Source organism: Hemibagrus wyckioides, linkage group LG17 (assembly GCF_019097595.1).
Source record: "Hemibagrus wyckioides isolate EC202008001 linkage group LG17, SWU_Hwy_1.0, whole genome shotgun sequence".
Classification (NCBI taxonomy): Eukaryota; Metazoa; Chordata; class Actinopteri; order Siluriformes; family Bagridae; genus Hemibagrus; species Hemibagrus wyckioides.
Window position 1 is genome coordinate 15,485,041 of NC_080726.1, and position 23,730 is coordinate 15,508,770.

Consider the following 23,730-nt stretch of genomic DNA (forward strand, 5'->3'; position numbering starts at 1 on the left):
GGATTCTCTCTTCCTGCTCAGCATGCATGCTTCCTGTGAGTGTCATATGCGTAGTGTTCGCACACAGAGCTGTAATGTAATGTCAGCTGGGGGTTCTGACTGTCCAGGCTGGCACTGTGCAGTTATAAATTACCTCCTATGTCCCTCAGCCCTCAGCCCATCAGTGTTTACAGTAAACAGAGGGTTGGAATGTGAAGTTGTTTCAGGCTGTGTGCCTGGCTTCATTCTGGGGTCTGCGTGTCCACTGGCACTGTGCCTCCTTACTCCCTCACACCCCTCCTCTGTGCCATTCTTTTGATAAGGAGAGTTTGTTCTCCTGGGGATCTGGTATCTCACACACATGCATACACAAAAAAACCCTGAATCTGTTACTTTCCTGGTATCATATTTCACTATGTGACATTATAATCATTCAGGTTAATGAGCACACTTATCCTGAAAAGACAAAAGTCCTGCATGATTTCTGAAAAGTGTAAATACCCCACTTTTTTTCTCATGGCTTGTAGGTTACACTGTTTTCCTTTGAAATTTTAATGACTCTTATATATAACTCTTTTTCTTGCAAATTCAATTTAACAAAAATTGTCTAAAAGTCTAATTAATTCACTCATTGGAGTGGTGGAGGAGTGCTCTACATCCTTTACTGTTCTGGTTATGTGAAAGTGAAATTTGGAATAAATGAGTCTGTGTGTTCTGTTCTGATGTATGAAAAGAGAAAGAGTGAGAAATTGCAACAGAGAATGTAAAAGAGAAAGAGCATTGTGGAAGTACACTGGACAGAAGAGAAGAGGGACAGGAGAGAGAGAGAGAGAGAGAGAGAGAAGAGGCAGACAACAAAAACAAACGGGGACTATTTCCAACAGCTAGCAGAGGGTTGGAATAGAGTGCAACTTCATATCTCCTCCCTTATTCCCTACCTCCCTCCCACCCTCTCCCTCCCTCCCTCTCTCTCTCTCTCTCTCTCTCTCTGATCCCTCCCCCAGGCTGAGGAGGGGGAGATTAACCTGACTGTGAGAGTTGTACTTTAAAACAGCACAGCAGGCAGAGCACTCACTCGCACCCAACTGGGAAAGCAGAACTGGTACACTAAGAAGACACAACTGCATCACAGGTCTGTAGATATATACACAATAATTACAGTTTTTTTAGCAAAGGTTTTTGCTAAATGTTGTTGACATGCAAGTTTCATATAGTTTTACAAGAAAGTTGTTGCTTTTGATTGAATGGGAAATTAATACATCAGTATTGACTCAACAGGACTCTGCTGGTGGCTGTTTGTGGATCTGCCAGGGAGTTTTTTAAGTTGTCTACTAACAGAAGAATATCTCAGTGAAGTGTAACCAACAGAACCACAGACTTTTGAGAGAATAAGTGAAGACAGCAGCACTAGCAGAGCATTGGACTGGGCAAGATGGACACTGGCCCAGCGTTGGTTCTGGCAGGTGAGGGTTCTCCAGAAGGTGAGACGGTATGTGCTGCCTTGGCACGTTATGAGACCACACTGCATGATGCTGTGCGTGAGATCCACGTGGATGTCAGTGCTTTCAAGCTGGGTGTAGAGCGGCGCCTGGAAGAAGCGCTGCACATGAGCGGCCCTCTCGGCCGAGCCGTGGCCCAGTTGCAGCAGGAGAACCGGCAGCTCCGTAGCCAGCTGGAGGCCCTTACGCGCCAGGTGGAGATGCTGACCGGCACAGTGTGCGACAGGAGTGCTCTTCTGGGGTCAGAATCGATGCCAACCCGCCCCCAAAGTATCACGACAGTAACCCAGTCACCCCTTTCACCCAGCAGTGCGACGACCCCCAGTGGCTCGGCCTCCAGCCCCATTGCCACGCGTTTTTCCAGTAGAGCTACCTTCTCTGTCAGCAGCAAGAATAACGTGAGTACACACACCTCAGCAGGCAAAGAGAATGAGTTACAAGTGGGTGGGGTTTGTGGGTTAGAAGAGAAGTAGTTTAAAGCCAGCATGTGTTTCTTAAGCCAAGAAGTCCAATGATGTCAGATTTTATGAGTACAAGAGAAGCTTGGAAATATTTAGACATGCAGATAGTGAAGAGCTGTTTGAAAAGTTTGTGTGTGACTGGGCAAGATTCATTTTACACCATGCCTCTTCTTAAACAACTAAGTTTCAAAGGTTTAATCTTCAAAATATAAGGACTTAGAAAGGTCCCAAAGGCAAAGTATAACAAGATGACCACTGGCAACATATGGAGTTATTTAGTGTTGTCTCCATATGTGTCTAACAGTTTTACTTTAAACCCTGGCCCTAGCCCTAGAACCACTAACTTTCACTAATTTAATCTTCTGCTATTAACAGTCACAATCTGACTAAACCCAGGTAAATATATGAAAAGTAAAGTAAGCTGGATTTTATTCAAAACAGAGCTGATGGCATTTCCCCATAATTGGATTAAGGTTTAATTATGGTGGTGTTTTCTTTGAGTTTCTTTAAGTGGACTCCCCTCCAGGAAGATTACTTAAGGCTGTGGTTTAGAGGTCATCTTCTTGCCTGCACATGAAATTGCTCTCAATGCAGCAATTGCAGACTAACAAAAACACTTTTTTTTTGTTTCATTAAGTGACCCCATTCCCTCCTGAGCTTAGCATGCAGCTGCAGTCTATAACTCAAAGCAATGCTTGACTCACAGACCCACTAAGGCCTAGACACAATTAGAGCAACATTCACTCGTTCATCTGTTTCTCAAGCTCAGCACATTAGCCTCACTTCATATAGAGAATCAGAAACTGTCATGTACACTGCATGCAAATAAGAGTATTGGTTTTGAATTAACTTCCTGTTAATGGAACAGCGAACCCGTTTCTGGTTTTAACAGAGTTCTTTCCCTAGTTGTGTTCTCGCTTTTAGCTACGACAGAGAGTGAGCATAATTTTTTTTTTTTTTTACTTTATGCCACATGCACACCTGCAAGCTCCATAATGAGAGAGATATGATTCTCGCCTTGAACAGCACAGAGAGTGTTTCAGCAGGTGTGAGGAGCACTCCCTCTGCTCCAGGCTATGATGCTGTATTGGAAAGAGGGTGAGAAAAAGACAGAGAGGAGGCAAACTCCATGTGTGGATGTGTGCTAGCCTGTCCCATAGCAGTTGTCTATGCAGCTCTGCTATGAACATCTGCAGACATCATTCCTACAAAATATCACACTTTATCTCTCACGCTCACATCTCTCTCCATATCTGTAAGCCTGGCTATCTCTTCCATCCAACTATGATGATTATGTCTCTTTTTATCCTGTGCTCAATCTTGGTCTGTAGCCAATGTATTCATCAAATCTCCATTGCCTAGGTTGTCTTCCTCACACATGCTTACTTCGTCTCACTACATGGCCTTTGTGACCCCTTTACAGCCCAGGCTGCGTTAACCCCATCTCTTTGGTGAGGCCAGGGGTCTTCTGGCTTCCTGTCCCTTAATAACAAGCTCAAGCAGGACAATATACTAGAGGAATATCCTCAGTGTTCTACAAATAATATCTTCTTCAAACCCACCCCCCTTCTTCTGCTCTATGCCGCCTGTGCTGCTGTTGCAAATTACTGCTGCATTTCTGCGGTTTCAATGGGCCATTGTATCAACATTCTGCCTCATTTGAAGTACATTGGGAGAGTGAGGATTAGACGAACACCCAGGGCAGAACTTCCCTACCCTGCACCTGTTTTTCCACTGGGCTTTGCACAGATCTAGATGTCAGTGTGCCTCTTGGCTTTTTCCCCTTTCACTCATCCTCATGTGTCAGGGATATTTACACTACATTCAGGCTACCAAGCGATAAAGTGACAGACGACTACGTTCATGTTCGACACAGAGCCACAATTTCAGCAAGAGCAACAAACGGGAAAGCAACAGTCTAACAAACAACATTTAAATTAAGATTTTCACAATTCTGTGTAAACAAAGGTTGATAAAGTAAGGTGACAAATCCAAAGGATGGCTTAAATGATTCCTTCTACTGATTATGTGGCATGTTTTGTCTGTATCATTTCCTTAGTTCCTGACTCACTACTTTAGTTTGTACCTGCAGATAGAATCCAGCTTCTTATCCATTGAGGCAGGAGGGGCAGATACTGTATATCAGCCAAGTGTTCTTAATTAATAAGATCCTCATTAATACTCAAATTCCATACATTTCAAATTCCTCTTCTGAGTGATCAGCAACTTTAAAACACGTTATTTGACAGATAAAGGATGATGATGGATTTATTTTGCTCATGCTTTTAAAAGCTGTACAATCATGGGCTCATGACATCATCACAGCATGCTCACTGCCCCATTTAGCTCCAGAGAATTATCATTGTGCTACTAATAAAGGCCAAGTGGGGCAGGAATAATGCTGCCCCATGCTCACTCCAGGAAGACAGGGTTGCCAAATTGCGCTAAAAACCCCTGTGACTTCCAAGATCTTGTTTTATAGCAGGCAATCAGAATGAAATCTACTGTATGTACAGAACCATTATGAGATATATTCTCTGGGAGAGGGAAAGGAAGATTATACGATCATAGCATCAGAAATGCGTATAGACCACAGTGACTTTATTTCCCATGCAAAGGCTGAAAAAGAAGAAGAATGTCTCCCCTTTCTACTTTTGGTCTAGTTTCAGGTATTTTGTGTGTTTCTGAATAATTGGGCTGGAGATTCTGCTGAAACCTGACAAAACACAACTGCTGTATCAAACAATGTTGAAAAAAGATCCACTAAAAACCACTCAAAACAAACTGCTGATGACTATATGTTGTCAAATCTCTGAATACTCTGAAAATGCACTGGATCGTAGCCTGTAGCGTAAGTCATGTGTCGTAGCCTGCTTTGTCAACTTTATTTTGAGGTGTCATTATTAATATATCATTATTTGTTCATCCTGCCCTGCCAAAATCTATGGTCATAAGCCAGTACTGCATCACTTAAATTAGTCAACCTCTATTTTAAAACAAAGAGATAACTAACTAGGATTTCCTTTGTATACAATGGAAAACTTTCATGAGTACCATTATGTATGAAAAAGAGAGAGAAAGGAGGAGAGGAAACAGGTTTATTGTTTAAGTGTGCTTACAGGTGCACCTTACTTGCAGGTACATACATACAGTACGTACACAAGGGTGTACATACTGTGTAATAAAAAACTATAAAGATATAGATCGATCATGGTACAGATGGTTCTGGATTCAGATTAGTAGCCGTACTGTACTGGACCTTGAAGTGTTCAGGTCTGACTTTTCCTGGAAAAGGACAACAAATTGCTATTCGGTCAGTGGGTTATCTTAGATTACTCAGTCCCACTGCATATCACTGCCACTGAACATTTATCACACAGTGCCTTCTGACGGGAAGTCGCTGTGTGTGAGCATGTGTGCATGTGTGTTTGTTTCACAGGGGCATGTGAGTGTGTGGGAGAGGTGTGCAGTGAGATAAGTTGAGCATGGCTATTATCTGTGGAAACTGCACCGGAGGATGGTGTGTGTCTCGGTGAGAGAACACAGACACACCTGATATCAAAATATTTTAGTACTGTTAAGAACACACACATATTTTTTATACCACACTTGGATTTTACTCAACCTCTGTTGGATTTATACGGGAATCTGAAATTCTTAACCAGTGATGCAAGTTGGATTTAATCAAGACAGAACTGATGACATATGTCCTACAGTGAACAGCCAGGCTGAACTCAGAGGAAAGTGTGTCATTTAGGAGGGATTTGTGCAACAAATTACTGGCTCACTAGCCTTCATCAGGACCAATCTATGTCCATAAGCCCAGTCTTATCACCTTTCCTATTGCATGCTACAATCAGCACTCAACCGCATACAAGCTGATGTCATCATGGACCTCGGTATGGTCTTAGATTAATGTTTTCTAACTGCTTCCACAGCACTCTTGGCTCTGAGATTTTGCCTCACATAGTTAGCACATGTGTGTGTGATGAGGTTTGGCAGGTCGATGTATATTATTACCCCATTTACCTCAACATGCCATCGGATTTTATGGCGATCCGTTAAATACGTCCAAGGCTTTTCTTAATCCTGGGTATTTCAGTTGAATAAATCTCAGAGGAATGTCTATTCATCTCATACACTTAGACCATTTCCACACAGGCCTTGACATTATGCTGGCAAAGATTTGATCTTGACTTCATGACTCTATTAGCAAAGGCTGATATACATGTAGTGTCTTGAATTCATATATTTAAACAACACACCTGGTTAGATGGAGTATATTTTTATATTTGAAAGTATTTGAAATGTGCTACTTGATGTTCTCTCTCTCTCTCTCTCTCTCTTTCTGTGTGTGTGTGTGATATGCATGACATTTTAAGCCTGGGTACAGAGGCTCCTGGCCCAGTGCCAGCCCTCTCACAATGGAACTGAGTATATAATCTCTTGTGCTGCCTGGATCTCTATGTTCAGCACAGGTTCCTGCCAGAGTAGAAAGAACAGAACAAAAACTGTAGGGAAGCTAATAATATAGAGAAGTGAAGAGCAGTGTGAGTTTGTGTGCGTTTGTGTGTGTGTGCATTTGAGGTAGGTAAGGGGGCTGAAGAATTCGACCACTCCCATGCTACCCCCTGGCTCTCCTGATTATTTCCAGGCAATACCATGTATTCTCATCTCCGTGGTTACAGGTTAATAATTCCTAGTTTATAGAGTGACCTCACAGGCCTCTAGACTTATTGTTCCTGCCATAAAGGTGTGTGTGTGTGTGTGTGTGTGTATGTGTGTGTGTGTGTGGGTGTGGGTGTGTGTGTGTAGAGCTCACACCAGCAGTCTGACTAACCTGATACAGAACCCTGTGCTTTTATTACTTTTATTAACACAAGACGTTCTGTGACACTTGGGCTTCGGCTTTTCCTCCACACAGCATCTTTTTCCAGTATGTCTCTTGTTCTCAGTAGAGTCTGCCAAGGGGTCGAGATCTTCTGCAGCTGGTGATCTGAAACCCTAAACCAGCCTAAGGCTCTTAGATCCAGGGTGCCAACTGCTATGTCGTCATGGAAAGATGGCCTGAAAACTTCCTCCCTCCCTCCATTCCTCGTCCTGAGTGCTTTGCCTGACCCTTGGCTTGGGTCTTGTCTTACTTCCCCACATGTGGGGCTACAAAGAAAAGATTTTCGTGCTCAAAACCTGGAACATTATCTACAAGGTTTTTTTGTGAATTGTGTCAATCAACTGGGCTGCACCCACACTTATCATTCATATGAAAGTCCTGTTACACACGCTGCTGCAGCTGGCATCATATTTGGTGGAATTCAGTTTCCAGACATTAAGGTTTTTTCTTTATTTTTTTTATTACTTGTGTTATTCTCTTCTTTTGCCATTCTCTTCTTAGATCTTGCTGGTGATTTGCTCATAAATTATCACATCCTGAACCGTGCCATTCATCTGTCCTGAATTTCATTTCATTCTCCGGCCAAATGCCCAACAACTATTTAAGTACCAGATTATTACATTTCATTTCATTTTCTTCCTCTTAGTTGATTTAAGACTTTTCCTCCCCTTATTCTTCCAGATTGTGCTTTCAACGTTTTAAATTAGGCACCATTTTCCCCAGTAAAGATTTCTGCTCACAAACAAGCTCAATATGTTTAACACACAGTACATCTTTTAGTGATTTCACAGATATTGAGGTTTCTTGGGTCTTCTGTGGACATTTATTCCTTTCCCAATTAATTAGTATTGAATTCCCACAATAGTGCATATGAAAGGGGCTCATGTGTCCCTGTAGCTTGTACTGTACTCATCACCAAGGCCACTAGAAATTTTCACCCGGTCACATAATCGTAATATAAAGAGCAGCCTCCATACTCTTATTGTCAGTGAACTATGGCAAGGCTAATGCACACACTATTACCGTCCTTGCCTGTGCTTGCAAACAGTGTATTATATTGCACAATTTTGCATACAGCACTGAACTGTCTGAGTATATTTCTGTTTCTGTGTGTTTACCTCACATACTTTAAGCCCTCACTTTTTACAGTAGCTGACTCTGCCTTTATCAAGTTCGGGGCTTATGCTGGAAGTGGAAATTGCTGTCTTTGTGCCCTTGGAAAAACAGGTGTTAGAGCTTTTTTCCTATTATGATGCAGGTTGCAGGAGGAAATTACAGAGCTTGTAGGCTTGTATGATAAGAGCTTCCTCTCGCTGCCTGCTTCTGCGTGCTGCTTCACGAGGTTTGCAACTCTCCGACTTTCCATTCACAGCAACAAGCAATGGTAATAAAAGTCAAATTACTGTCGAGCTGAAATTTTCCACAAATCCTACCAGCAATTTCATTCTTGTTTCCTCCATGCTATGTATGATTCATCTCCCCTTGAAGAATTTATACCTTCACAGTGTGTTTATTTTGAGTTCAGGTCTTGCGCTCCATGAACAAGTCCAGAGCTGTAGATGATGGAACATAAGAATAATACGTTCACTATGACATTTATGCATCCAAAAGCAGAGTTAGTGGGTGTCACTGTGTTTGTGTCACTCTGTGGAATAAGTCACTACATAGAAACATCAGAGTCTCCAATGTTTCCTCACAACATGCTCTCATTGTACTCAGCATTCCATTCACCCACACTGCTCAAATGTCAAGAGCTAAAATATTCATCATATATATCTAAGTCCCCAACTTCCCCCCTTATTCCTTATCAAAGCATTCAGCTTTCCTCATGCAGGCTTTGGAGCATTGGCACAATAGCTCAGGTAGTTACATGCCGGCTCAGCCACTGTGTGCAGTCCCCCATTATTCTGAGGTTCTCATTATGTTAACCACCAGGTCTGCTGTGAGAACACGTCCAACATGAGCCGGTGATCATGCATACATAATCCTCCTATTTGCACCCCAACATTTTTTAGGCAGACAGCCAGCATGGGGGAATTCTCATTTTAGTACGGCATGCTCACATGGGACAAGTCTGACATTTAAACTCACATGAAAGCCTTTCTCTGAGTGGAGTCCATTGTCTCACTTGTTGGCTCTTGTTCCACGTTTTGGCCAGGTTGTGCAAAGGAACCAATGCTGCCTTCTTCTTTCCATGAATAGTGGAAAATGAACCATTTTGCAACCAACACTGCTTAAAAAAAAGAGTGATGGGGAACCACCTTCTCATTCAGGAGTGTATGAGAATTCTATGTTTGAATACAATAGGCAGAACTTACACCACACATTTAACTCAAGTGTTTTCAAAATCCTGAATATTATCAGCATACCCTTACCTATTTGGACCTTTCCTTATTCTAGCTTGCTGCCTTTTTATTTGGCATGTTTTCCTACTATGCTATGAATGTAATTTTGCATGGGATGTGACAATAAGCAGAGGGATCTAGTGGTGATTTGCACTTCACTGTCGGTATACTGAACAAAAAAACTTATCTTATCTCAAAATCTTTCATTTTATTGTGGATTTCTTAGTCACCTGCCAATTCTCATCCATCAACCTGCTCTGTTATATCATACAACACCTACTAACTGGGGAGGGTAAAGGCTAACACATGTTTCCTCTGAACCACCCAACCACATCTTTTTGAACTGTTACTCATGCAGAGTAGTGCAGTATTGCACAAGGCAGTGTAACAGATCCAGTGGAAAGTGCTATCTGCTCTCGTCCACTTACATGAGCTCACAAACAGTCATGATTGACTAGTGTCACTGTGACTGACAGGAAATATACCACCCTTGATTCCCATCGTTTCCCTATTTTGATTCATTGTTAATTGCAGACATTTCTCACGTTATCATTTCATGAGCTTAGCATGGGGCTCTATACGGTTCTATCATCCATTTATTTATTCATCTCCCATTAACTTAGACAGAATCTTAGAACAACAAAGGGTCAGGATTTCAGTGGTAGGGTTTTAAATGTGTTGCCTCAAAAGCATGTTGTTTTATATAGATAATATAAAAAAGATTATTGGACATAATCTTCTTTCTTGGTAATTCGCACAAAAGATTCAATGTTAACATCTTACTGATAAATTACAGTTGAAGCTCTGTCTGTAGGATCATCCTCATCATCGTCAGCTTCTGGGAACCTTCGGGATTGAAAAGCAGAGGAGGAATCAAGTCAGACCTGACTTGAAAATCAGGAAAACCTAGAATGCAATCTGTTTTGCAGTGTCATGTATTGTGCTTCAAGTATTGCTCCCTACTGACATTATGATGTATTCTAGGAAATAAATGTAATTTGTTATACTTGGAAAAGATCCTGCATGACTGTGTGTGTGTGTGTGTGTGTATGTGTGTGTGTGTGTTCAGCCTCTATATTTACCCAGGTTATCTTTTCAGTCAGATTAACTGAGTTATTCCCTGTTCAATGCAGAAGCTAAACACATCAGAAAGGCTTAAGATGCTTAAAGTTATCTTGTACTTTTTATGGGTCAAGTGCACGGACTGTATGGTGGGCTTACAACTACAGGCATTCTATCTTTGCTAGCCTGAGAGCCTGACCTGTCAGCAGCACACCCTCCGAGGATAATGCCACATAACGCACAGCTAGCTGGCGTGGACCTGGCTGTGTGTTCCGCCAAAGAAATGGAGCTGCATGATTTCCATGGTTCAATGGAGAATTCTATCTCCCCTTTACCTCACAGCTGTTCAAGCCCCTCACCCTCCAAAATACTCACCCTTCAGCATTCCTCTACGCTTATGTCACTTCTGTTCTCCTCCTGAGACTCACTTACGCTCTGCAGATCACTCTTAGGAATTTACTTTTCAGTTACTGCGAGTGTGTGCATGTGTCAATATACAGCATATTTTTTTTTATATTCTGAGTGCATGATTACATGTGGGGATTTTACACTACGGTGTAGGTTTATGCATGCCAGTGCCTGTGTGGACACTAATATCAAGAAGCAACAAGTTTCGAGAAAAACTGAAAGTTGGTTTTCTTGTCAGTTAGGACTGCTAGTGTGGGATCTGGATGGAGCAGAAAGAGGCTGTGTTGGGTATCAGTCACATCAGCCTGGGAAAGTACGATTATTGAACCAAGGTTTTTGCATGATTTGTATCTGATTTCAGAGCCATGTTTAGTCCTTGAGTCAAGGTTTAAGGAGACTGGAGGTGATAGCAGCAGACAGAGTGCTTCTGATAGGAAATGCATAAATCTGTCCGTCAGGATAGAGTGATTAGATTAAATCACTCAGCCATCCATTGAGTGCTCCAGGAGATGAGATCTTGTTCTTGACGAGAATCTGGAGCCTCAGAGGAATGTTAGACCGTTTGATCTCACTGATTAGGCCTTATTGGATAATTACATCAGATTTCATGTTAATGTTTTGGGTTTTTTCTTCTTTCAGTTTACATACAGCTGTGAAAAGATGTGCATAATTCACATTGCAGAGATCTTTTATCTATAATTATCACAAAACAATTTACCATAATGAGTTTCTATAATTATACAAAAACCTGTTCAAAAACTGTGGCTCATGTCATCATGGTAGCATACATTTTGCTGGTCTCCATGACCTGGTGGCTTTCTTGAGAAACAATGTGTATCAGTAGCAGGCTGGTATTCTCAACACAGTGCTGCCAGACAGGCACTCTTCATAGACATGGTCAGCTGTTTAGGCTTGTTCATGACAGGGCAACAGAAGATAACCCAAGGGACTCAGTATTTACCTATCCAAATGTCCTAGCACAAAAATAACCTGGCAAACAAAACAGGGACCAGGAAATTCGACAGTGCTTTATTAATGATTCATGAATTTTATTTGTGCTGTTGTATTGTTCAAGCATGTTTCTAGCTCTTAGCCTTTGGAACCTGGGAGTTTAAATAGTATGAGTTTACTTTGGATTATTTGTTGGTGGTCCAGTGATTTAGGAGCTAGTTAGCAATCCCCTCCCAGGCTCCCTGGTTTGATCCTGGGCTCAGGTTACTCTCTGTTCCCCATTTGTCCATCTGGGCTTCCTCCAGGTTCTCTGGCTTTTTCCCATTTCCAAACAAATATGCCTGCAATTTGATATGCTAAATCATTGTCCTGAGATGGACTGACACCCATCCAGTGTGTATTCCCACCTCGAGCCCGGTGTTCCCAAGATAGGCTCCAGATTCACCTCGTTCTTGAGCAGATTCTGAAAATGAATGAATAAATGAATGAATGGTGTGTTTATGTCCTCCAGAGTATTGAGCGGGAAGAGCCCATCGAGGTGGATCCAGCTCCAGCCTCCTCTAAATTGGAGAATGGACACACATCCACAGCAGGTAATGGTCCACTGCTTTTCAATCAGATATAATACTTATCATTAATCATCCATGTTTATAATTTAGCTGTGTCTCTTTTGATCAGAAAACTCCACTGTGTCTACAAGAGAGATTTCTCCACCCACTGGTGTTTCACAACAAAACCCTTCCCCTCTATATATGGCAATGCCGCATTTGCCAATCACTGCCACTACCAAGATAGCTGACTCTTCTAGCCTGAAGAGCCCTGAATCGCCAAGCAGCCCAATGCAGACACTGCCATCTGTAACAGAGACACAACCCAACAGCAACCCAGCTTCCAGTAATAATGAACCACAACTTGAATCTCCAGTTCATGCAGGTACACATGGTTAACAGCCATCACAGCCTGACACTTTCTGTCCATTTTCTCCTCTTCTGTCTAACTCTGAATTGCGTCTACATTGTTTGTCTAGTGTCTTCTGTGAAAACATGGACTCCAAGTCCGCTGAGGACAATGGGCTATTCAGGTATCAACGGTAAGCTTATTTATGTTGCATAGTTGTTTTTAATATTGAATCTATATGAATATAACATGCAAATGTATGCAAATGTAAGAATTTCTAGTTTTTTATTTCTGGCTATGTTTAGACATCAAATGGAAATCAGTTTCTGTTCAGTTGGTTCATCTGTAGACTCAGTTACTAAATGATGTACCTTATATTATGATATTGCTGTTCTGAAATTAGGGGAAAACAGAGAGGATTGAAACCTGTGGAATGAATGGAAAAAAACAGACTTAACTTCTTGCCTAACCAAAATGTATATATATTTTGTAATTTGCAGAGAAAATGTCTTCTTCTACACACTCTAAATCAGTGGCTTATTCAGGTTACTCTGCTCTCAACCAGCACCACACAGAAAGGTTGGTTAAATCAAAGAACTCTTGAATGTTATATTCACCTTTTGGCAAAAGAACACATGAACAATACTTCAGTGGCCCAAATCCAGAGACATGCTGTAAAGACCCCCTGAATAACCGAGGTAAATAATAGGGATATTGTGTGTATCAGGAATGCAGATATTGCAGGAGAGCTGTCCTTTGGTAGGGGCATGGAGCGTAAGCGTGAGCTCGTGAGGTCACAAACTCTCCCCCGCAGCATCGGAGCCCAGGCACGCAGGTCAATTTTTGAGCGACTGGATTCTGAGAACAGGTAGAAGGATTTTCTCGAAATCTCTTTGTCTCATGCTCATATTTCCGTCTTCTAAGCTTTTACATTCTTCATCTTTGCTTCCTATTCATTTCAGTCAACCCAAACCCGTGGACTCTAAACCCAAGCTGAAGCGCTCTCAGAGCTTTGGTGTGTCCAGTGCAAGCAGCATCAAACAGATTCTTTTAGAGTGGTGTCGCTCCAAAACTATTGGATATCAGGTGAGACATTTCAGATACATATTACTTAATAGAAGTGTAGAGTATATGAATATGACAAGAAGACTGAGTATATGAATATGACGCTTCTTTAAAGCAGCTGCAATGCATAACTATTTTTGTCAGTTGACTCACACATAGAAAATGCAAAATGTGAGGTCGAGTCATCTATTAGCTAGACAACTAAAAAAACAAGGCAGTAAACAGAGTGGAGCGCACTATGCAAATACAGTGTTGACAAACAAGCCAGATGGTATTAACTATTAAATAAACCAAGGTGTATATTGCCATCCCATGCCCATTATTCCCAGAATAGGCTCTGGCTCCACTATACCTACCTTCATTTTGGTAATGTTTTAGTATTTACATGTAGTCATGAAGATGCAGTCCACAAACTCCAATTCACAGAACACACCACGGCCTACAAACATGGCTGCCCCACACTAAACATCCCAGCATCCACCCCCTTGATTCTGATCTCTCTCTCTCGTTCTCTCTCTCACACACACACACACACACACACAATTTAAAAGAGACTTTCACTCAAATTTCACCTTACAAAATAACATCCAGTTTGTCCCGTGCATCTGATCTCTTGTTTTTCTGTGATTGCTTTTCTGGTTTTTGGACCTTCTGAGCATTTCTTGATTCAGGTGTTGGTGTTTGCCCACTTTGCTCCACGCTTTGCTTTGTCTGTCTTCGCTCCCAATCCCCGACGCTTGGCAATCAAAAATGGTGATTAGACCTTTCAGCAGTGATGCAAACAATATTCAAAGAAATGTTCAATCTCTGGCAAGTCTTAAGTAGGGATTTAGAGAATTGAAGGCTGAAGAACCACTTCACAGAGCACTTAACAAAAACATTAAATCCAGAAAGAGAGAGAGAGAGAGAGAGAGAGAAATGAAAGAAACTTGTTATACCAAATCCTCACTAATAGGGCTTTAGCTTAATGGTATCCTCAGACAACAATCCTCTTTTGTTATTTGAAGATGCTAGCATTTCTTTTTTTTATGGAGACTGTGCAGCACTTCTGTAAGTTTCTGTGAATAAGAACATCTGCTAAATACTATACCATTACTTGCTGGCTACAGTTCCTTCATCATCTGAAACTGAAATCCTTTGTTCTTGAGAGTCAACCTTACCTCATAGATTTATGGTGCAGTTGCTGTAAAGAATTACTGTGTGAGCTGAAAAAAAAAAGAAAAAGTTTTTTGTGTACGTCAGATGGGGAGTATGCGAGTGGAACTACGCACTGCGTCTTCTGTTCTTCTTCACAGCTGAGCTCGTCTTTCCATATGGCCCCAGTTAAAGACGGTGCCGTCATGGTCCAGACGCATTTAGCACAAAAAACAGAACAATATATAAAATCCAGAGCACTAGAACTCTGGATTCATGACAGCTATGATGAATGTTTTTACATTGACCAATGAGGTTGAATTTACCAAATGGGCATAGAATTAAAGAGCAGGGTTTGAAAGACAGATTTAACACTGGAGGGGTAGATGTAAAATATTACCACATTCATAAAAGTTACAAAACCAGCTGTTCGTTTTTTGGTGACTTCATCCTATGACCATCATGGGCAGAAATAATGTTTGACAGATAACATCAACAAACACTTGACCTAAACCTCAGATGTTGTTCAAATCTGCTTTGGATTATAACTAGCCAGCGTGTGAACCCTGCAGATCAACATCTCCTATGAAAGATTATTCATACTACGTACCGTGTCACGTAAACCACAGGCCAAGCGATTGAAAAAAACGTGGAGGAATGAAGAAATGATGAACCTTCATATGTTTATTGGCTTATAAATAAAAACAGTTAACTGCATGTTTGCAAAAATAGTCTATAAGCTACTGAATTTTGTTTTATGTATTTTAAATGTAAAATAAAATGAATTTAGTTATATGAACTGATAATATATGAACTTTCAGATAATGATCAGCGATTAATCCTGTACGTTAGATGTACATATTAAAAGTAAATAATGAAATAAATGGTCTGTGTAACAGACTGTTATAATTTCCAATACAATATAAGTAGGGAAAACAACAATAATTTTGGAAAACCTTCCTTAGCCTTGATGTCGAGTTGCTGAAGATGTTGTTTTGAGTTGTTCTTGTTGCTGAAAATGTGATTTAATTGTACAGTTGTGTAAAATCACATGCTTGCTTTTGTTCTGCAGTGTATATATTGTGTGGGACAACAAAATCATGAATATATATGATATTTCGGTGATTTTAATGGAAGCTCAAACATTTGCCTGCTAATAGGATCTCTGGATGCTTTTTGTTTTTCACAGCAAACTACACAAAATCTATACTGACTGTTGTGTGTGAAATTCCCCAGAGATCAGCAATTTCCGAAATGCACAAACCAGCATGCCTGTTATATTCAACCATGTCGCTGTCAAATTCTCTGAGATGAGATATTTGGTGTACATTAACGGAGGTTTCTGATCTGTATCTGCATGATTTTAGGTATTGTGCTGCTGCAACACGATTGTCTGTTTTGGTTACTTCCTATATACAGCCGCTGAAACGTCATAATTCCGGCAGATTAAGATGGTTTGGACATGTTCAGAGGAGGGAGAGTGAGTATATTGTTAGGAGAATGTTGGACATGGAGCTGCCGGGCAGGAGGCAAAGACGAAGGCCAAAGAGGAGGTATATGGATGTAATAAATGAGGATATGAAGCTAGTGGGTGCGAGTGTTGAGGATGCAGAAGATAGGGATAGGTGGAGAGAGAAGACTCGCTGTGGAGACCGCTGAAGGGAAAAGCCAAAAGACGAAGAAGAAGTAACGTCATAATAATTCCAAGATTTTCAGTTGACACTTGAAATTATTACCCTGTCCATGCTTTAATGCTCTAAAACAGCCATTTAAACCTCGGAGACTGTTAACCACTTCTGTATGTCACTCTGGATGAATGCAAATGGGAATAATTTGCTGGGTATTATTACTTTTGCATTACTTTTATTCTTAAACATTAATCTTTGCTCACAGAGCTTACAACAGATATGGTTGAGTGGCTGTAAAGTGTTAGCTTGTGAACAGGGAAAAAAAAGCAATTTTTTGTATGTCAGATAAAAAGTTGGACTACACACTGCCTCTTCTCTTCTCTTTCACAGCTCAGCTCGTCTCAACCGTATGCAGTACTCGTTAATTTGTTGGTGAATGTTATTAAACCCAACACTCCAGGTGCAGGATTGGAAACGCTGTTATGTAATACGTCCTCAATTCTTTCTTTCATCCTCATTTAGAACATCGACATCCAGAACTTTTCGTCCAGCTGGAGCGATGGCATGGCTTTCTGTGCTTTAGTGCACTCGTTCTTCCCCACTGAGTTCGACTACAACGCCCTGTCCCCTACCGAACGCAAACACAACTTCGAGCTGGCTTTCAGCACTGCAGAGTAAGTGCTTGCATCGTTCACACTCTTTAGCTTTGATGTGCAAATATTTTCCTGGTGCCATAATCTCCACAGTCATCTGCAATGTATTAGTGAACTGCCTCTATCTTCACACTCAGCAGTGGGAAAATATATGCTGAAGGCTACACATAACCTTCTGCAATCCAAGAGTTAGGAGAGTCCTATACCTAATTCTCAGCGCATCAGTTATGAGATATGAACTTCTTTACACAGAGTTAAAAAGCAAAATGAAGTGAAGATTGACCGATGAGGATGTTGACCTTAGCCGAATCCTTAAAAATGAACTGATCTTCTAGTTGAGCTGCATCACGTCATTCCTCAGTTTGGCAATAGAGATACTGTTACTGACTTTCCGATGCATCTAAGAACTGCATGTCTGTAACGTATCCCACTCTGTAAACCGCAAAGCCAAGGCAACTAACCCCAGGCCTCTTCTTGCCCACAGCCTCAATTTTTCCGTTACTGGAGCCAGACATTAATGAACCCTATAACTCCCTCCATGTTGGTGCTCATGTTTATATCAGTTATTTACAGACGGAGAAAAAAAATACAGAAAAAATATGCTCATGTTAAGTATGGGGTATTATGTCAAAATCTTGCTTAATTACTAAGTAAGCAAGTTTTATGTATTATATTATATTATATTATATTATATTATATTATATTATATTATATTATATTATATTATATTATATTATATTATATTATATTATATTATATTATATTATATTATATTATATTATATTATATTATATAGGAAATATAGTATTATATAGTATAGTTTTTTTTTTTTTTACTTTTTTTCTTGCCAAAATGCATTGTTATGAATGTGATGTATTCATAATTTAGAAAATATTATTGTTATTGTTACTACTACTATTACTTCTACCACTATTATTATTATTAGTAGTAGTAGTAGTAGTAGAAGTAGTATATACTTACATAGCCATCTTTGTCCACACTAAACAATAAACTGCTATATTCACTTTAAAATCCAGTTTTAAAGACACATTCCCCCCAACGTAGTGCCACATTAATCAATCCACAGCTCTATAAACTCTTCAAATTCAGTTAGTTACAAAAGCCCAGGATTAGCTTTGGCTTGTTTGCTTTCATATTAGACCAGGAGGGTTTTTTTTTTTAAGTAAATATATAAAGGCAGTGCTTGACCAGAGACAATGCTTATGGCTTCAGTGCAGATTGGTACGAGTTTGATGTTTCAACTTTGTCTGACGTTTTTGGTTTGTTTTACAGTTTATTAAACATCAGAAGTGAATGATGTTACTGATTGATTTAATTGGCCCTTGCAGTCATGAGATTTGAGATTTATAAGATCATTTGTCTGAATGAAAACTGAAAAGTTTTACTGAAAATCCAATTAAGAGTAAGTGACCAACTTTTTACAGTCATACACTCAAAACCACAGAGATGGTACTGTGCACTGTGTACTAACAATACTAACACTGTACCATATCGTAATTATTTTCACTTAATCAAGGTACATGGCACAACACCTCTATAGAAAATGTAAACCATCCTGCATTCATTCATTATTTTATGATGATACATTCTCTTGCAGGAAGAAGGCAGGTTGTGATCGACTCATTGAAGTGGAGGACATGATGGTGATGGGCAGAAAACCTGACCCCATGTGTGTCTTCACCTACGTCCAGTCTCTCTATAACCACCTGCGCAAGTTTGAGTGAGCCATCTTTTATCATGTTCATCATGAGACTGTCCAGAAAGTAACTGCCAGAAGTGCTACACTGCCCCCTGTTGGACTGGATGCGACTCTACTTCAGCAGCTGATGACAGTAAAAGGTGAAAGATGAGAGGATGAGGAGGGACACCTGTGTGATATGCTCTCGTTTAATATGCCTCATGTTTTGTGGTTATGCTTTAACCAGGAAAGGCCCAGAAAGCCTATTTATTTCTCTTTTATTTTGTGTAACTGTTAGTGATATTTCAGTACAGGGCAAGCGGTTTAATGCTTCAATGTATTCTTACACAAGGCAAACAATTTGAAGGAATTGAACTTGACAATGCAATGATGCCAGACTGCAAAGAAAAACCTTTTCACAACTCAGAGATAGACATGTACAGACAAGCGTACAATATATTCTAAGAATTTAGACCACTTTTTTTTATTTGCTTTTTATTTATCTTGTTATAAATGTGTGGTTTCAAGTACAAGCGTAGGTTTTCCGTTTGTTTGTCTATTATACATGTCGGAAAACTTCACAGTTCTTGCCAAAGTCTTTACACCATGAACATCCAATTGTATTTTTTGCTTCCAAAAACAACTGGTAGATTTTTACATGCTGTACATTTGGGAAAGAATAAAGCTGCTTTAGCGGCAGTGGATAAGACTTAGTTTTGTGTAACACTTTTCATCTTTTCAGCACTTTTCTTTCTGCAGTATGCTTTTATTTTCAGGGTGTAAACAACTCCACATTTGAACTTTGTGGAGTTTGATTTATATTAAAGAATGATCGGATTGAATTTGTTGAATTTGTTTTTATGTGACACTTACTGTATGCAAAACTACACTGAAAATATAGCCAGTAATTGAACTTCTTATGTAGGAGACACAGAAATAAACAGATGAAAATAGGAGAAGATCTGTCACCCTGAAACATTTAATGAAATGAAACGTACAAAAAGGCTTTTTGAGTGTTTTGTGTGTACTTAGACATCATATAACTTTCATTATAAATGAAAACAGTGCTCAGTAACCCACCGTGGATAAGGTAACAGATTTTTTTTCTGGGATAAAAGCTGCGTAAAGATGATCAAGACCAAATCAATGATCTTCTGTCTCCTAAACAAAATAATGTGTGAGTACTTGTTACAAAGAGTAGCCTTTATTCAGCTTTACAGAATAATATAGCAGTCCACTGGCATTTTTTTGTACAACTGTATGATGTGTGATGTACCATCTAGTGGAGATAAACTGAACTTCTGATCATAATCCTGAGACTCAGATTAAGAAGATTTCCTGGGTAATAGATCAGTGTCCAGTCTTATCCTGAAAGAGCCGGTGTAGGTGCAGGGTTTTTATTCCAATCAAACAGGAGCCACACCTGAGTCTAATGAAATTTAAGGTGGAATCAGGTGTGGCTGTTGCTTGGGGAAAAAACACCTACACTGATAAGACTGGACACCCCTGATGTTGACCCATCATCACCATCATAAAAATGTATCCAACTAAATTCCCCACACACAATCACAACCATTACATCATTACATTAATATTATAACTGAAACGGCTGCACACTTGCTTTCTGAAGTCATACGATTATTACCGAGCTTCCTCCATTCTTTTTTATTTTGAAGATCTCCATTCTTTTCCAGATGGAAAAGTAGAATTAAACACAGTCTATTATGCTTTTTAACAACATCCTGGATTTATTTCCAGTGTTGGCTGGTGTTACGGCTCTCCCAAGTCGCCCTCCATCGTGCGAACCAGGACATAAAGCTCAGCTAGACCAACTACAGATGCTGCAATCACTGCAGATATTACCCTCTGAAAAAGACAGAAAAACAGAATTTTATCAGTTTATTAGATCATTTTGAAATCAAGCAGCGACAACCATGTAGAGATGTCATTTCTTTCTAAACTAGTGATTTGATTAATATTGACAATGTGTGGTTATTCTGTCATTCTGAGCAGGCACTCCTGACAGCATGCCTCTTACCGCTGCTGTTTCTGTGAAGATGTACTGACTGCCAATGTAAGCACAAGCAAAGGCTGCAACCACCGTTACCAAGAAGTTGAACACAGTAACAACAACCGCTTTGACAGATCGCACTGTAAAACAAAACACAAATCATCACATGAGTTTGGAATTTTATTAATATTAAAATGATTTCAAACAACTCAAAATGGTCTGCCATTAAGCTTTGTGAAAATGTGTCACAGCTGTAAAGACATTTTTTAAATAATAACTCCTGAAACAAAAAACTTTAGATTATATGTTTATTTTAGTAAAAAATATTGTGTGCCAAATAACAGTTTTGTGTTAGAAGGACAACATGTTTGAGATTCCAGTTCAAGGTTGGTGTCTTTGTGTTTATTGCCGTTTTATGGATACATGCGTAATGCAGGAATCCTAAGGTTTATCATTCTAAACCACTTTTATAGAGACATACAACTAAACATGTACACTGTTAGTGGTGTTATTAGCACATGCACCAAATCTGGTGAGAAATTTCCTGACCATTGTTGACTCATTTCAAACCCTGTTAGTAAATCCCCCAAAAAAAGGATTCTGCTGACCTTGTCTTCCGAAGTCTGCTAGGGTTCCAACATTATTCATTTCCTGTCAATGCCAAAAGATATGATTATAGACTTACAAAAGCTCATAATGAAATTATGTCAATGATGACAGAAAAACGAACACAGAAAACCAGCACCTACCTGAGGATTTACATTCCGTGTGATTCTCCTATATTCTTCATTTGCAAGTTTTGCTTTGATTTTCTCCAGACGAGCCACTAGCTGAGGATTCTGCTCACAGTGGACCGTTTCGATTAGATTTCAAAGTAACACAATTCAGCCATCAATTCATTCAGACATCAATTATTTACTCACTCTTGGAGGCGGTTCCACCTTCGGAAGATGAAGCATGCTGTGTTCGAGCAGCTCGTGGAGGTAAACTGGATATCCTGCAGAGAAATCAGCTGTATAAATCTAGATATATGTTTATATGTATAAAGAAGTGATTCAATCGAACTATTTTAGATGTCCTTGGTTTAAACGGTCTGAAGAAGGATACAAAACGTGGCTTATGCGGGCTTAAAAAGGTTTGTATAATAAAGCTGATCACATACACTAGAGCTTCAGAGGCAAATGCATCAGTGATCAGTGGTACAAGAAAAAAACAGTAAGATGACTTAGCTTTTCCTACCATTTTGCTGGAGAAGCTTCTGCAGTTTCCTGGCAGTCTTGAATGACATGATGGTCTGCTTTTTAAGCGCCTCTAATTCTTTCAGGAGATCAGGAGATGTACAACCTTTTTTCTCCAGGAACTCTGTTATCTTCTCATGACATTTTTCACCAAGTGTAAATGAACTCGCCATGGCGTTCAGGGTAATATGTGGAGAATCTGTGAGTGAATAAATCAACATTAAATCTGACGCATCGTGGACTGAATGAGCCACAAAAATATACTGCTGCTGCTACTACCTCTTATAATCAGAATGCTTACCACTACAGTGAATACTAATACTGTTAGCTGTTAGCAGTTAGCTGAAGGAGATGTACTCCGTATACTCCAACCGAAAAAGAAGTGCGTTGAATTAGAATTGCATCGTGCCCTTAAAATAAGTATAAATTATATCTTGCATATTATATGTACATTAAATTTACTGATATATGCATATACTATAGCAGTCGTTTAGGGAAGCCCCCCCCCTCGATCAGCTGACTTGTCGCCTAATGATGACGTTCGCTCTGGGTCACTCCTCGTGAACATGACGAATACAAACAGTTCGTGTCCTCTCTGCTTTCTGAAACACCAGCGTCCTGAAAACTGATATATTTCATTTGCTTTCTGATAAAATATGCTGTTCAGTAGTACAGGATCACAATGCTATTAAAATTGAATGCCCTTAATGAGTCTCACCCAATAATTAAATCATATACAGTTTTGACAGGTATTAAAGCTTTGGCAAGACTAAGACCTTATTTGTAATTGAAAAATAAAACACATCCAATATAAAGGTTTTTTTATTTTATTTTTGCAGTCATATCAGATTGCTGTTCATTGCCTTAAGTCTGAATGGATTTGTTCAGTGTATTAATAAGAAAGCAGAATGAAGAAGCAAGGCTTGTGCTGATTTCTCTGTAGCCCAGATAATTTAAGCAGCAAGCAGCCATGGTTGAGTTTCCTAAAAGCACCATGACACAATCATTGTTAAATGGTAGCGTAAGCATCACATAGAACACTTTCTCATCCAGTTAAGATTATCGGTTAACTACACAAAATTTAACACCATTTGGTATGATGGTGGTATTGTTCATTTCTATTTCAGGACAGAGAACCAACCCAGCTGTTGGGGGCTGCACATGCCAGTAAACTCTCAGTGCTGGACCCAAGATAAAAATGGGAGGATTGCATGAGGATGGCTATCCGGCTTCAAACCTGTGCCAAATCCCTCAGATGATCCGGGAGCAGACGAAAAAAGAACAACAACAAGAGCCACGTGGTATGAGTGAATATCCTTTTAGGCTGCTCTTTTTAGTCAATGACACTAACATCCTCAATTCATTATACTATATTATAATATAGTTGCAGATAAATAATTTACCATATCATCCTTTTACATATATAGAGGTTACAACTTTTCTGTTTACAATTTTGGTACATTTTATTCAGAGGAAACACACAGTGAACCTGATAGGACATTATAGACTTTCAGCAGGTATAAGCAAATTAGAAAATCCATGCAAGTATGTATGTGTAGTAATTTGTCACCATTTTTATTATGCCATCAATTAAATTTGATTTTAATGCATTCCTTCACACTATTAGTTTTATTGTAGAGCTATTTGTGTATATTATCCTCTCTGGCTGTCACTGGTTAGAGACGTCCACTATTATATGCTGAAGAATGGATGAATGTTTAAGAACTCTGAAGTACACTTTACTGATCAAATAGAAATTATGAAGTGGAAGCACGTTGGTAAAATGTTTAAAAAAAAGTTGCCAGTCAA

The 23,730-nt window shown here is 39.7% G+C and overlaps 2 protein-coding genes across 2 annotated transcripts; one reads left to right on the forward strand and one right to left on the reverse strand.

Annotated features, from left to right (window-relative positions):
• The first annotated feature begins 956 nt into the window (after positions 1 to 956).
• Positions 957 to 19,514, forward strand: smtnl (smoothelin, like). Its single transcript, XM_058413904.1, has 10 exons — positions 957 to 1,111; positions 1,258 to 1,876; positions 12,108 to 12,189; positions 12,275 to 12,529; positions 12,624 to 12,686; positions 12,994 to 13,072; positions 13,221 to 13,361; positions 13,456 to 13,579; positions 16,843 to 16,994; positions 18,592 to 19,514. Exons 2-10 carry the CDS (start codon positions 1,412 to 1,414, stop codon positions 18,716 to 18,718), a joined length of 1,488 nt encoding a protein of 495 aa, XP_058269887.1. The 5' UTR covers positions 957 to 1,111; positions 1,258 to 1,411; the 3' UTR covers positions 18,719 to 19,514.
• Positions 19,515 to 20,322: 808 nt separating this feature from the next.
• Positions 20,323 to 22,453, reverse strand: tmem199 (transmembrane protein 199). The gene is made up of 7 exons (XM_058413905.1): positions 22,223 to 22,453; positions 21,923 to 22,120; positions 21,607 to 21,680; positions 21,433 to 21,522; positions 21,292 to 21,334; positions 20,711 to 20,823; positions 20,323 to 20,538 (listed from the first exon to the last, which is right to left on the reverse strand). The coding sequence occupies exons 2-7, from the start codon at positions 22,092 to 22,094 to the stop codon at positions 20,443 to 20,445; spliced, it is 588 nt and encodes a 195-aa protein (XP_058269888.1). The 5' UTR covers positions 22,095 to 22,120; positions 22,223 to 22,453; the 3' UTR covers positions 20,323 to 20,442.
• Between the last annotated feature and the right edge of the window lie 1,277 nt (positions 22,454 to 23,730).

Bases quoted from the DNA above. Each gene is read 5' to 3' on its own strand.
- smtnl (XM_058413904.1), top strand. From the start codon at position 1,412: ATGGACACTGGCCCAGCGTTGGTTCTGGCAGGTGAGGGTTCTCCAGAA. The intron at 12,190-12,274 runs GTAATGGTCCAC...TCTTTTGATCAG, and splicing joins TGGACACACATCCACAGCAG to AAAACTCCACTGTGTCTACA. The intron at 12,530-12,623 runs GTACACATGGTT...TTGTTTGTCTAG, and splicing joins TGAATCTCCAGTTCATGCAG to TGTCTTCTGTGAAAACATGG.
- tmem199 (XM_058413905.1), bottom strand. From the start codon at position 22,094: ATGGCGAGTTCATTTACACTTGGTGAAAAATGTCATGAGAAGATAACA. The intron at 21,681-21,922 runs GTAGGAAAAGCT...ATTTCTCTGCAG, and splicing joins GAAGCTTCTCCAGCAAAATG to GATATCCAGTTTACCTCCAC. The intron at 21,335-21,432 runs GTAGGTGCTGGT...TGGCATTGACAG, and splicing joins CACGGAATGTAAATCCTCAG to GAAATGAATAATGTTGGAAC.